This window comes from Siphateles boraxobius, unplaced genomic scaffold (assembly GCF_051911475.1).
Source record: "Siphateles boraxobius isolate OS27281-9 unplaced genomic scaffold, OSU_SipBor_1 9, whole genome shotgun sequence".
In the NCBI taxonomy this organism is placed as follows: domain Eukaryota; kingdom Metazoa; phylum Chordata; class Actinopteri; order Cypriniformes; family Leuciscidae; genus Siphateles; species Siphateles boraxobius.
Genome location: NW_027509219.1, coordinates 980,001 through 994,970, shown reverse-complemented (window position 1 = coordinate 994,970; position 14,970 = coordinate 980,001). Strand labels below are relative to the sequence as shown.

The 14,970-nt window shown below is 41.6% G+C and overlaps 1 protein-coding gene across 1 annotated transcript in view; it reads right to left on the bottom strand.

The window, feature by feature from the left end:
• The window catches only part of lgi3 (leucine-rich repeat LGI family, member 3), a 34,935-nt gene that overhangs the window by 19,082 nt on the left and 883 nt on the right, over positions 1 to 14,970 (bottom strand). Inside the window, exons 2-3 of the mRNA XM_077223698.1 lie at positions 11,305 to 11,534; positions 8,910 to 8,981 (exon numbers count right to left, since the gene is read on the bottom strand). Of these exons, the coding sequence (XP_077079813.1) occupies positions 8,910 to 8,981; positions 11,305 to 11,534 (302 nt within the window). The remainder of the gene's footprint in view (positions 1 to 8,909; positions 8,982 to 11,304; positions 11,535 to 14,970) is intronic.

Genomic DNA, 14,970 nt, shown 5'->3' with positions numbered 1-14,970 from the left:
AGGCCAATACCTCCCCTTTTCTTGATCAAACAAACTTCAAACGATCAAACTAACTGTCACACATCCATCATTTTGACAGAAAGTTTAACCGGAAGGGGCGGAACTAGGTCAAAGATAACAGGAAGGGGCGGAACTAGGTCAAAGGTAACAGGAAGGGGTGGAACCGGAAGGGGTGGGGCAAGGGGCGGGACAGGAAGGGGAGGAACCGGAAGGGGGAGATCAAAGGATAGACACGCCCACCTGTCAATCAATCAATTTGACAGGTAGTGTAGGTTATTTACTACTATTGTCGCGCGTCAAAAAGCTGGCTGATGCCCATCTTTATGCAAATGAAGTCCGTTGAACGCGACGCGTCTATCCAATAGAAGTATTTCACCATTTTTTCTCAAAGTTGGGTTGGGATCATAAAATAGATTTTTCGAATATCGTTATATTTAAGTATACTTTTACATGTTACGTAGGGCGATCGTTCCTCTCGTTACTTTACATGTTGTTAAATGAGTTTATTCCAAGCGCGCTGTATTTTATGGGCATGAGCGATGCTCAATTTACAAATGAATCACTCTTTTGGGTCGATTCTGTTCAAAGACTTCATCAAACAAGTTGGCAGATCTGTCTAAATCGGTTCGCAAATCAGTTCTGTTCAGTTCCTCACGCACTGAATCACTGAAGCGCGTTCAATCACACTCGACACGGAGTCGTAACAGGAAGATTTAAGAACACAAAGAGCTACAGTTTAGTCTAGTGAAAGCAAATCTGCAAATGCATCATATTTTTTGCCAGCGATGAAGATCTTTATTAGTTGAACATCTTCGTAAGCTGTCTGTGAATGAATGATTCCACAGGACGATACATTCGATTTCATTTCATTCAGGTAATACATTTTACAACCAAACAGATTATTACGCCACGATAGCACTACTAAAAAGTATGACATTATCCGTTGGACATATACATTAATTTATAGGCTACAAAATAAATAAGCTACCATTGTGTACAGTTTATGAAATGAACACCCGCCATCCCGCGGTAATGTGTGTGTATTGCGCAGGGGCATAGTCACACGAATAGTTTACATTGATTTAAACTAGTTTGTTTAAAAAGGATGAGGTTTTTGCCTGTAAAGGCAGGTTCACATAAAATCATTATGCCATATGACATTATTTTTTGATCTAACTAGCTTCTGGTTTGGCGATGCGAAAAAAGGACTGTAGTTACATCGTGCTTATTGTTTTTTTCTTCTTCCAATCAGACTAAGTTACTATGTTTAAAAAAAACGACGAAAACATGTTACTTGTTCAATTAATAAACAGTTTGTTTGATGACAAATCGCTAAAGATGAAATTGGCCTCCCTTTCTGTCATTGTAATTGTGCGTTTTATTTATTTATTTTATTTTATAATTTTCTTTGAACGATATTCGACTTATGCTCCTCTATTGTCGAATGGCATTTTTGGCAGAAATTCACATCCCTACGCGAGGCAAACTATTCTCAAAGACTTACTTTTAGACATTATTTGGGTAGCACACATATTCTGAATGCCTTCGGCAGAATTCAAATGAGCCATTTTAATCTAGATTAATCTAGATTAATTCCAAGATTCCAGTGAGATTAATCTAGATTAAAAGAATTAATCTATGCCCACCTCTAATATATATATATATATATATATATATCGTGGCCACAATTTTTTTCTCATTTTAGTAAATTGTGGCAATGTTTAACTAATTAGTTCCCTCATTTTGATTTAACTAAAAAAAGGAGTGAATTATTACAATGTGGCCACAATTTAGTAAAACAAGGGAACAGGGCCCGGTTCCCCAAAATGTTCTTATCGCTAAGTAGTTCTTAACCTATTCCTTAACCTCTCTTTTAACGTGATGGCACGATTCCCGACACGTTCGTACGCTAAGTATATCTTCTGTAAGTCACACTTTCGTAAGGTTGGTCTGGACCATTCGTAAGCTCTCTCTTAGCGTTGTTTGAGCTCAAGACGCTAGTCGCCGCCACTGTGCAGCAGTCTTTAGAAATCAGCGCAGCGCAGTACAAGTCAAACTATGGTATGTTGACAATGTTGTGGCTCAAAAAGATTTTATGTTATGGACATTTGAAGACTAATAATAAAATATGTCGCAATGGATACAGGCCTATTTATGAAGTTGACTTTATTTGGTATCAGAACTAATATGGTGGTAATTAGCCTAGGCTATTTCGTAATGTCATTAAAGCTTTTAAATTGGCAATCACTTTTGATAATTAAACTCTGGCAAACAATTTGGCTATAAATGGCTAAGATCTATAAATGGTTAAGCATGGTGGTGTCCAGTAAGCGACAAACTATGGCAGCGATCCGACGTGTCCTTGTATCTAATCAAAGACGGCGCCGCCCGCAGAGCCGAATAAAAAAAATGTCCATTTTTTTATTCGCCAAAACTTAAGCCTTTTTGACATTTTGCCTGACGTCCTGCCAGGACCTTGGTGTGCCTGATCCGGAGGCAGCCATCTTCCTTGCTATGTCACTCCATAGCTCTTTTTTGTTGCTGTTGCACAAGTTATTCCGAAACCTGGAAAACAGAGTCACCTTGTGCAAGCTCACCTCGTCCAGCAAAATTTCAAGTTCCTGTGACGAGAAGCTTGGTGCCCTTTTTTTACGTTGCTTCCCCACCATATTCAGTATCTAACTCTCTCTCTCTGGTCATTGTAGATAGGTTGCTTTTTATTGAAAACATTAACCAATGGCAATCAATACCACATTAAACAGAAGTAACTGCAGCTGCTTGCCAATCAATTATGATTGTAAAGTACCGTACCATTACAGTTTTTTCCAACTGCTTACACACATTTTCACTTCACACACAAAATGCAAAATGCCTCACATCTCCTTCAAAAATGTAACACTGCATTCAAAATGCCATAAACACATGTCAGAATGAAGCATTTGCATCAAATGGCAAACACTTATTTCATAATAGTGCAATAGTGCAAACCATGTAAACATTGTTTTTCTAAATCTAAAGCACTTTGGTCATTCATACACTTATATCTACATTACAATACAATGTTCTACAGTGAAAGTAATCTTCTGAGAGGGGTAACAAGTACACTGTATTCACCAATGCAATGTAGAAACATAAAATATTTATTACAGTTTTTTCCAATTGCTAACACACTAAACTGACATGCACAGCTCAATTATTTAAACTGACACACAGAGAGCAAAACCTCTTCTCAAGTCTCCAAAAGTCTAAACACATTTTCTGCTTTACACACATTTTGCAATTTAAAATGGCACATTTTTTAAATGCACTGAACACGGTTCTCTGCATAAGACACAACAATCTGACATAAAGTCACATGTTTGCCATTTCAAAACACTGCCATTTAAAATGACACTATATGAGCTAATTGGTTAATACATGTGCCCGCTGTCCAAACACCTCAATGGTTAATGGTTAACACTTCAATCAGGATGTAAGTACTATGAAAAGACCACAGGTGAGCACTTTTTTTTTACAACAACAATGGAAGACGAGGAAGAGGAGGAGGAAGAGAAAGAGGAGGAGGAAGAGAAAGAGGAGGAGGAGGAGAAGGGGAAGAGAAAGAGGAGGAGGAAGAGGAAGAGGAGGAGGAAGAGGAAGAGAAAGAGGAGGAAGAGAAGGAGGAAGAGGAAGAGAAAGAGGAGGAGGAAGAGGAGGAGGAAGAGAAGGAGGACGAGGAAGAGGATGAGGAAGAAGAGGAGGAAGAGAAGGAGGAGGAGGAGGAAGAGGAGGAGGAGGAAGAGAAGGAGGAGGAGGAAGAGAAGGAGGAGGAGGAAGAGAAAGAGGAGGAGAAGGAGGAGGAGGAAGAGGAGGAGGAAGAGAAAGAGGAGGAGGAAGAGAAAGAGGAGGGGGAAGAGAAAGAGGAGGAGGAAGAGGAAGAGGATGAGGAAGAGGAAGAGAAAGAGGAGGAGGAAGAGAAGGAGGAAGAGGAAGAGAAAGAGGAGGAGGAAGAGAAGGAGGAGGAGGAAGAGAAGGAGGAGGAGGAAGAGGAGGAGGAGGAAGAGGAGGAGGAAGAGGAGAAGGAAGAGAAGGAGGAGGAGGAAGAGGAGGAGGAGGAAGAGGAGGAGGAGGAGGAAGAGGAAGAGAAAGAGGAGGAGGAGGAGGAAGAGAAGGAGGAGGAGGAAGAGGAGGAAGAGAAAGAGGAAGAGAAGGAGGAGGAGAAAGAGGAGGAGGAAGAGAAGGAGGAGGAGGAAGAGAAAGAGGAAGAGAATGAGGAGGAGGAAGAGGAGGAAGAGGAAGAGGAAGAGAAAGAGAAGGAGGAGGAGGAAGAGAAAGAGGAGGAGGAAGAGGAGGGAGAGAAAGAGGAGGAGGAAGAGGAGGAGGAAGAGAAAGAGGAAGAGAAGGAGGAGGAGGAAGAGGAGGAAGAGGAAGAGGAAGAGAAAGAGAAAGAGAAGGAGGAGGAGGAAGAGAAAGAGGAGGAGGAAGAGGAGGAAGAGAAAGAGGAGGAGGAAGAGGAGGAGGAAGAGAAAGAGGAAGAGAAGGAGGAGGAGGAGGAAGAGAAAGAGGAGGAGGAGGAGGAAGAGGAGGAGGAAGAGAAAGAGGAGGAGGAGGAGGAAGAGGAGGAGGAAGAGAAAGAGGAGGAGGAAGAGGAGGAGGAGGAAGAGGAGGAGGAAGAGAAAGAGGAGGAGGAAGAGGAGGAGGAGGAAGAGGAGGAGGAGGAGGAAGAGAAAGAGGAGGAGGAGGAGGAAGAGGAGGAGGAAGAGAAAGAGGAGGAGGAGGAGGAAGAGGAGGAGGAAGAGAAAGAGGAGGAGGAAGAGGAGGAGGAGGAAGAGGAGGAGGAAGAGAAAGAGGAGGAGGAAGAGGAGGAGGAGGAAGAGGAGGAGGAGGAGGAGGAGGAAGAGAAAGAGGAAGAGAAGGAGGAAGAGTAGGAGGAAGAGAAAGAGAAGGAGGAGGAGGAAGAGAAAGAGGAAAAGGAAGAAGAGGAAGAGTAGGAGCCCCTAGAAGAGTTATTTTCAGCATGGCGGTGGAAGGTATACGACGGGCAGCCCTTTGTGCGCATGCCTCTTGTGCAGGCTATGGAAGAGGCATGAGGAGATTGATGTGGGTGTGATTCAGGGATGGATAAGGCACTCAAGGCGCTTCTTCCCTCGATGTCTGGCAAGGGAAGATATTGCCTGTGATGTGGCCTGTGATGTGGCCTGACCCAGCTGTGCAGCAAGATGCTGCCTAATTAAACCAAAAGTATATTCTTTATAATACAGTAAAGAACACTATTGAGTGTGGGGGTTCTCTGTCCATTGTTGGCATCCATTGTTCAAAACAGGTAATCTGACCTTTGACCTATTATAGGCTTATACTACAGTAAAGCAGTGATTGGTTAGTGATCAGTAAAGCAATTAGTGTTTGCACATGTGAGGAGTGTGTGTGTGACCTGATGAATAAGTGTAGCATTTTGATTGGTTGTGCTTGGAAAAGGAAAGCAAGTAAATTCCTGCTAGATTTTGTGTTTTAGGTAGAGAATTGTGTGTAGTGTTTTGAAAAAAGTTTTTTATGCAATTGAAAACTGAGTCAAAGGCTGAGAAATAGCTTATGGTTTTGGAGATTTGGTGTGTAGGTTTGCAGTTTCAGTGAGAGGTTTCAGGGCCGGAGTGGGACTCATTTTCAGCCCTGGAGTTTCATACCTTAGACCGGCCCACTTTAGTTACCGACTGACTATATTAAAATAATGTAATTAAAACCTCAGTATATAAGTCAGCAATAGAGCACTCTTCTGTACAGCCTTGTAATTCATTGTATTTTTCAAAAAAAAAAAATTCTATTCAGTGCAAAAGCCGTACACAGGGTTTTATAAATACAGAGGTCCCAAAAGTGATCTTGCTAGGGGGTTGCTCATATTATTTTTCCACTGTAATTGTCAAAGAACTTAGGCTATGTATATCTGTGTTAAATAGGAATCCATTGCAATAAAGTTATTCTCATTCTGGCCACAGTATGCAATAGGCTATTGCTCTTCCTGCTCTCCTCTCTCATCTCCATCTCCTTCTCTACATTCTTCTTCTCTCAGTCTCTTTATCTTTACCTGTAAATATCCCCTTCCCGAAGCTGAGCTTTGATTGATACAGTCTTTGCAAACTGATTATTTATGTCGTCGTTTAAAACTTCGATCGTAAAACAGCTGTTTAGTTTTGCCACGCACATCTTATCTCCTGAAGCGTCGCGTTGGGATTCGCGCGCGGCTCGGGCTTCTGTGAACATATAATCCTGCTTTGATCGGTCACCTCAAACATTTTGACATATCACAATTTGATAATTTAATTAATAGTCTATATTTTACTGATAACTTAAACTATGTTAAAATGAATGTTATTGGAATAATTTGAGGAATGTTTCATTTGCATAGTCTTTCTTAACGCCGTAATGCACGCACCTTCGCGTGAAGTGCAAAATCGATTCCTGAGCAATCGATGCCAACTAATTCAGCACCTTCACTTGGGACAGAGCCAGGCAGCGTTTAAAATATTCTAACTGACCCCCCAGCGTGAGTTTTTCAAGGCGACCGTTATTTAGAACTTGTCACTTTAATGTTTCCATGGTGACGCGTCATTGCTTGTCACGTGACACAGTGCAACCACAACACAGCGCTGAATGAATGATGATCTGCTTTTATGTATTTTTTCCTTTTTTATTAAAAATATACACAAATGTATTAGCTATAGCATGAAACACTGATATTCCGATTGTCAAATATGTGCAAGTGGATGTGTTTTGTTGTTTAAACACCGTTATAACGATCGCGTTAGTTGAGCTGTATGCGCAATGGCCGGCTCCATGTTAGATTGTTTCCCAGTTCAGAGAATCGGATCTGTTGGATTTACAACACGTCAATTCCTCCACTTCTCACGAAATACATGAAAGTAAGTGGCCGGTGAACTGGGAGAAGAATAGGGTAAAATGTAAAGCTACTTACATAATGTTTATCTGATATGAATAAAAGTGTTGTCTTATTGTAATGGAAAGGATTATTATTGCCGCTTCCATAGACAAACTCAAACTCAAAATCATTGTTTTGGTAGTACGTATGTGTATTTAAGTGTCTGAAACCTAAAATAAACATTATGTGGTTGAAAACACTCAATAGTTGTGATATATGACAGCACTTAGTGCGTCAGTCTCTGGCTCAGCGCCAGCAAACGCGCGAAAGCACTTTTGAATTTAGCAGTTGATCACGTGATGCACTGACCATTCTAATCACACCGGTGTGATCGTACGCTCCAGGGACCAGCCAAGACTGATCACACCGGTGTGATCGTACGTGCCAAAGGGTTAAGAAGCTTCCTAAGGGACACTTCGGGGAACACACTTAGGAACTTAAACAACTTTGGTAAGATATATCTTTCGAGTCTTCTTAGCGAGCTAAGAGTGAGCGTTATCGGGGAACCGGGCCCAGATTATCTTGTGCACCAATTACTTCAAATGAGGGAACAAATTATTAAAACGTCCTGACGTATAGTAAGCTGAGTGAACGAATTGTTTTATAGTCACGATGTAGCCTACATATAGTCAGTAGTATATGAACACATATAGCCGACAACTTAGTTAAATGTTAGCCCTTTAAAACAACAAAGGTAACCAAACCCGAAAGTACTATGTAGTTCACTTCAGGTCCTCTAGACATAAAAGTGAAAAATACGTCCAGTATAAACATCTCTATTTATGGTTTGAGCTAAAAAGTCAAATAATGTGCTCTTCTATGTTCCCTATATGTTCAAGAGTGAGAGATTACAGTAGATCTTAAATCAAGAACTTAAACAGTGATTAATGTTTTAAAACTCAACAGAATTTTTTTGCATTATTGTGCTCCAACTGTATGTATTTACTGATACAACTAAAGCATGTTGAAGGAATGGGAAATTAAGGTTCAACATGTTAAGCTCAATGGACACTGGACAGCATCATGCTATTAATCGTGAAAATTATTACATCCTTCAGTTGGTGACAAACAATACTGAGGTTTCCAATAATGCACTTACAATGAATTGGGGTCTATGAGGTTATACACACAAAAATGTGACAGGAGTTGATATCCCAGTGTCTGGTCCCATTGACTTTCACTGATTGAGGGGAATTATTTAATGTCACAATTACTGAAGATTAGAGAACTGCAGAAAAGCTTTTCAAATGGTGAGGTTGTGTGCAAAAACCTTCTGTTGTTTAAAAACTGTGTCTAATAGATCAGAAACATTTAAAAGCAGCATTGCCTGATAGATCACCATGTAAATCTATATCACTGCCTGTGGAAATTAAGAAGCCACAATAAATTCCTGTGGCTGTAAGCACATCTTGCCTATTGGTCTCAAATATCAGTCTGCTTCATGACATTCTGGCTATATGAAAATTATTTCAGCAAGGAAAAGGAACGAGATGTACAGATTTGATTGCTGCTAACAGTGGATTTTCTGTTACAAAAATATAATTTTTCATATAAAAATACACACCAATATATTTGACAAACATTGCAAATCTGATATCGCAGAATGTGTTTCATTTGTTTACTGAATCAGGGACTAAAGAACTGGCATGCTGTCATTTGAAAACAAACTTCTCTCTTTTGTCTTTCTCACACACACACACACACACACACACACACACACACACACACACACACACACACACACACACACACACACACACACACACACACACACACACACACACACACACACACACACACACACACACAGGGAGGACAGACACACTGTTGTTGTGCGAGTCTGTAAATGGAGGGTCTGTCACTGATACACATCACATTACACACTGCTCAGACATGCAGCTGACAAACACTACAATTATCACTCTCTTTTTTCCCTTTCAAACACGCTCAGGCCATAATAAGAAAATGCAGAGGAGGGTTATGTGCATCTAGTACTCACAGGAAATGCAGTAGGTGCATGTGGGAAAAAGCTCCTTCAGGAATCTCTGTGAAGGCAGCGTTCACCATAGTCCTGATAAGATAGCAGAAACCATCTTCATCATCATCATCATCACCATCATCAACACAAATGTAGTTGCTATTACTGTCATCTTAAAGTAAATGCTCATTAGTTCAGAAAAATGTCTTCATAACATCTGAAAATCTCATTTTAAAGGGACATATTGTGTAGGAATTTCTTCCATCTAGCGGTGAAATTGTATTTTGCATTCAAACGAATTGTGCTCTCCAGCGCCTCGCTTTTTCAAATGCGTGTTGCATCTACGGTAGCTGTTATGTACCAAAAAGCTATGACAGGATGTCTTCTAATAGCACTTCGTCGAGTTTTCTTTCGGGTGAACAGGTTTGTTATTTCAAATATATCTGCAACTTGACACAACGAACAAACGAATGTTACAGTATGGATAATAACAGTGCAATGCAGCCTTTTAAACTTGCTTTAAACTTAAAGCGCCTCTCCCTGCTCTACTCCTCTGTTTCTGCTGCTTTCATTCACGTGACGCTGGCTCTGATGAAAACGCGTGTGGAAACGCCTTGGCCTAGTACTTTTTGACCCTCTGCTATTATAGTTTTTCAAGATGGAGGAACGACATGGAAGCGTCCGTGGACCTACCCGTCACATATATATAAAGATAATAAATTCTTCGTTTACGAGGATCTGGCAGATAATTGGCAGAGGTATTTGTACGCCATTGAGGACATATTTATGAATAAAAATATTGATTTTAGATAATACAATACCTAAAAACTACACATAGTCCAGACAGCATGATGTTGATAAATTGCATAGTTGCATGTCTGGTTGCTTTGATTGGCTCAAGTCAAAAGCGACCACCCTCAAGTCTATGTATGTCCTAAGATATGATTAGCTAGCTACCGCATTAGCCTGTTAAATTGCCCTCCAGATGGAACTGCTTGGAAGAAAAATAGCACACCTCTTTAAAGCTGCATAATTTAAGTTATTATTCAGGTGCAAAGCACACGTGGTGTGGAATAAGTACTTAATATTTGGTACTTTGATATAGGGGTTTGAAACATTTCTAACTCTTAAGTATAACACAGGCATTATAATGAATAATTCAGAGATAACACCACTTTTTTCCCAATATATACATCATTAAAATACAGTAAAAAGTAATTTTAATCTAATTTTGAGGAGTTATGTTCGGCCTTTTTTTCTTGAACAGTTGCTCCCCACACCTGAAAGGATCTCACTGTTTAATTATTAGAAACTAGGACACAGATCGTCCTTCCCTTTTATATTCTCAGTCTGAAAATAAGGGCACCATCTGAGTGCCGAACTCTATATGCATGAAAATGTGAGAAAATCAAAGGCCTTTATCAAAATATTCTTTGGAATATAGACATGATTATGATTAAACTTGATGAAAAAGATGAAATCCTGAAATACTAGGAATGAAAACTTCAGTTAAATTACTAGTCAAAGTACTAGTACTATGTATAAATACACAAACCTTGAAAATCAATTGATTAAATAAATGATATCTGTGGTTCTGTTCTCTCAGAGAGAGTTAACTACACAACAGACTTCACTACGGACTTCACCTCAGTCTGTTGAAAGGAATAGTTCACCCCCATATGAAACTCTCAGAAGTTATAGTCCATCTGACTCTGTATTTCAAGTCTACTCAAGCCACACGACAGATTTTTGTGATGAATAGACTGAAATTAAGCCCTTGTTCATTAATAATTCCCCTTCCCCACCACTAAATCTCATGAGATGAAAATGATAAAGTGAATAACAAATATCAGTTTGAAATATATGCAATATATTGTGTCAAATCAACTAGTGCTTTACTATGTTTTTTGTCCTTTTTGTAGTTATATGAACTGTCACTATATAGAAAATATGAATCTATGACTATATGACTGTATTATAATGGGATAAATCTGTAAAACTTTACAATACGGTCCCATTAGTTGATGCATTAACTAACAATGAGCAATTGATTTGTTACAGTATTACAATATAAATTGTTACAATATTTATTAGTCTTTGTTAATATTAGTTAATACAAATACAACGGTTAATTCTTAATTCATGTTAACTATAACTAATGTTAACAAGTGGAACCTTATTGTAAAATGTTACTGCTAAACCTTTATGCCAAAAGGAATGACGTCATAAGTCACTTGACAGGTGACAAAGTTCAACTCAAGACAATCCATGTTATGCCGCAGAGAAAAATGCCATATGAGTGCAAAATCATGGGAATGGATAATAGTCATATTTTATATGAACAACTTTTCTCTACTTTGAATATAAAGAAATGAAGGACAGAAGAAATAGGTAAACGTGATCTTTCAGTACTCACAGGGAGATGATTCCTGGTGGGAAGCTCTTGGGAATGGCTTTGGTGTCCACGCAGAAGGCGCTGTCTTTAGTACAGGAGCAGGTGGCTGGACATCGTGGGATTTTGGAAGCTTTACGGCCCACCGTGTTCCCAAACATACAGAAAAGCAGCAGGCAAACAGAGAGCCGCCAATCTGGCCATCGTAGAGTCCGCCTGGGCCTTGCTTCAACCATCTTCCACCTTCTCTTCTCCTGCTTGAGTCAAGAAACACAGGAGGCTGGAGAGAGGGATCTTGTTTTTATCCTTTCCTTATCAAGAAAACTGCAAGAGACGAAGCTCCAGGGTGTGAACGGGAGAGGAGAGGAGGTGTTAGGCTCAGAAGAGACTGACAGAGGGAGCGGAAAACGAGTGGGCAGTGACTGGTGTTCCCTGGGTGCGTGTATGAGTGTGTATTTGATTGTCTCAGTGTACTCTGCGGTGTTCTCTCTTCTCTCTCTCTCTCTCTCTCTCTCTCTCTCTGTCTCTCTCTCTCTCTCTCTCTCTCTCTCTCTGTGGTGCAGCTGTCAGAGCACAGACTGCAGGAGTGTGTCAGCCAGCGCTGCTCCGCACACACACTCAGCCTCAGACCAGAGTGCAGCAAAGCTGACACTGAATTATTAACAGTCGCATGGGCCAACACTTAAGCAGTAGCAGGGAACACGGCAGAGAACATAGTGGGAAGGGGAGATTGTGAACCAAGATGTAGAAGCTGGGGGTAATGGACAGGTCAGTGAAGGTAACACTAAATAATGTACAATCCTCGTGTTTACGCTAAGGCAAATTTCAAGCAAACCTTCTTGAAATCATGGACATATGAGCACACGCATTAATGAAAATATACTCGTCTTCTAGACTAGTGGTTCCCAAGCATGTTGCAGGGGATCCCCCAACAATACATCTAGGATTGTTTCCTTATCTGAGGCTACGTCCACATTAAACCAGATACATTCAGATACATTAATACCAGTCCACATTTCATAAATTTGAAAGATACTGATACTTTTTCTCTTTAAGTTTTGGCCTTTCATCCAGACTGAGACTGCAATTTTTTCCAGCGAAAACTGCTTTTTTGAAGAATTTCTCCCAAGTGGATGACTTTGAAAATGCAGTTTTCGTGTTGTGAACTGTGAATATGGAGTTATTTGAAAACTATGACGCATATTAGTTAGTCATGTGATGCATATTGTACCTATAGATATCTATACTTATCCTGCCATAGCTGTGCCTGCTATTTATGCTTATAGTCTTGTTAAATATAAATGTTTCTTTGTACAATCTTCATATTACATTCCTAAAAATATGACTGAAAATTTACTCACAATTGCTGTCCTGTGGCAAAAAAGAAGAAGAAGAAGCAAATTGCATTGATCATGGGCTGCAACCTGTATGCACCAGAGAGTGGTGAGATATTTTGCTAATAAAATGATCTTGTTAGAAGAATGGCCTGAAAACGGCTTGGTTACTAATGTAACCCCTGTTCCCTGAAGGAGGGAATGGAGACCTTATTTCAGAACGTCTGACGAGTTTGGGATCTCGCCTGAGAGAAGCAGGTATGTAACGTGCTGATCTCACTCATTCAAGTTTGCACTAAGGAGCAAAGACGGTGTACCGGCCATTCAGTGATGGTGTGATTGGGGCGACAGGACGTAACGTCTTCAGGAAACAGGGGTTACATTAGTAACATTCAGTCAAGTTGGACGTTAACGTCAGAATGACTGATGAATTGGGATCCCTACCAAAACGCCATGATTGCTGTCCCTTCCAGCAACCTGTGTATGCTAACCAATCTTTCTCTTCTGCTGGCCTCCATAACAGACAAAGAGCTGGTCTAAAGGTCCTGAAGCTCTGCGTGCGGTCCATGTACAGGCGCAAGGTGCAAACGGGACAAAGCAGAGCAAAGGCTGGGGCTGCCTCATCCAGTAAGCAAACCAGAGGCGAGGAACTAAAACTCAATCAGTGACAGAATGGAGAAAAAAAACATGGGTGAACCCAGGCTCAGGTCAGTTCTCCTCTGGCCAATGAACGAACATGGAAGAAAGCACAACTCTGATCGGGCATTTACAGATGAGAAGAACACCAATCAACGAACAGGCTCCCCTTCAATGCATAAGCGTGACTCTAGCTGAAGTGATCGTGTCTTCCACTCCTGAAGGTAAATCACTTAAGTCCTCCGCCTGCCATCCAGAGACCACAGGTGAAGGTTCCTGAGTTCTGGACGTGGGTGCCATATGGCACCGTCTCAGAGAAAGCAGGTCCTTCTCAGGGGAATCCACCAGGGAGGGCCTATCGTGAGAAGCATCAGTTCTGTTGAACCAAGTCTGGGTGGGCCAGTACCGCGCAACCATCAAGACCTGCTCCTTGTCCTCCCTGACCTTGCACAGTGTCTGTGTGAGCAATTCACCGGGGGAAACACACACACATACTTGCGATGGTCCATCCGGACCAGTACATGCTTGTCCTGTTGCAACGGTCGGAACCGTTGCAGGGAAAGGAACACTGCTAGCAATGCAAGGCAATTGATATGCCACTGCAGTAAATGTCCTATCCAGGATCCCAAAGCCCATTGCACATGGCACCCCAACCGGTGATGGAGGCATCTGTTGAGACAACAACATGCCTGGACACTTGTTCTAGGGGAACCCCTGCCAATAGATAAGCTGAAGGTTTTGCAACAGTCCAGTGTGAATGCCACCCTACACCATGCCCATCTCGGGACTCTGCCGTGTAGCCCGTGCAGAAGCAATCTCAAATGAAGCAACCCGAGAAGCGTGACTGTGGATGCCATATGTCCAAGTAGTAAATTAATTCAGGCAGTTCAGCACTGACTAAGCACACACGTTTTTGAGACATGCTGTCATGTTGTTGACCGAGCACAACTCCATACTGATAAAAGAGATTCTCTGAGCTTGCTCTTATCCCAGTTGACCCAAAGCCCCAGATGGCTGAGGTGCTTGAGCACCATTGCCCTGTGTTTGCACAACTACTCTTGTGAGTGGGCAAGGATGAGCCAGTCGTCGAGGAATTTGAGAATGCGAACACCGTGCTCCCTCAGGGGGGCAAGGGCCACCTCCGCAATCTTTGTGAAGATGTGAGAGACCGGGACAGCCTGAAGGAGAGGACCTTGTTCTGATATGCCATCCCTCCAAGGCATAGAAACGGTCTGGGTTGAGGGACAATCGAGACATGAAAGTATCCATCATACAGGTCATTCGCTGCCAACCAATCTTGGGGTCGAATGCATTTGAAAATTCGTCTTTGCTTTAACATGAACGGGAGCTTGTGAATGAGGCCGATTCAAGACGCGCAGATCAAAGATTGGTAATAATCCACTGCCTTTCTTGGTTACAGTGAAGTACGGGCTGTAACCCTGACTTCAAATCAGCTGGAGGAACCGGGCTCTATCGTATCCTTCGCGAGTAGGACTGCGATGTCTGCACGCAGTACAGGAGGATCAATGTCTGCCACTGAGGTGAACCAAAATGAAATTAATCGCATAGCCGAGTATGACAGTCCGAATGAGTCAGCTAGACGGGCTGGGAAACTCTGGCCAGGCTTCTAGACGCTGTACAAATGGGGTCAGAAGGACTACTGACGTGGAGCACATGGGCCCGACCCGGAAGGCACAGCGTGCGAGTGGAGTCAGAGTGT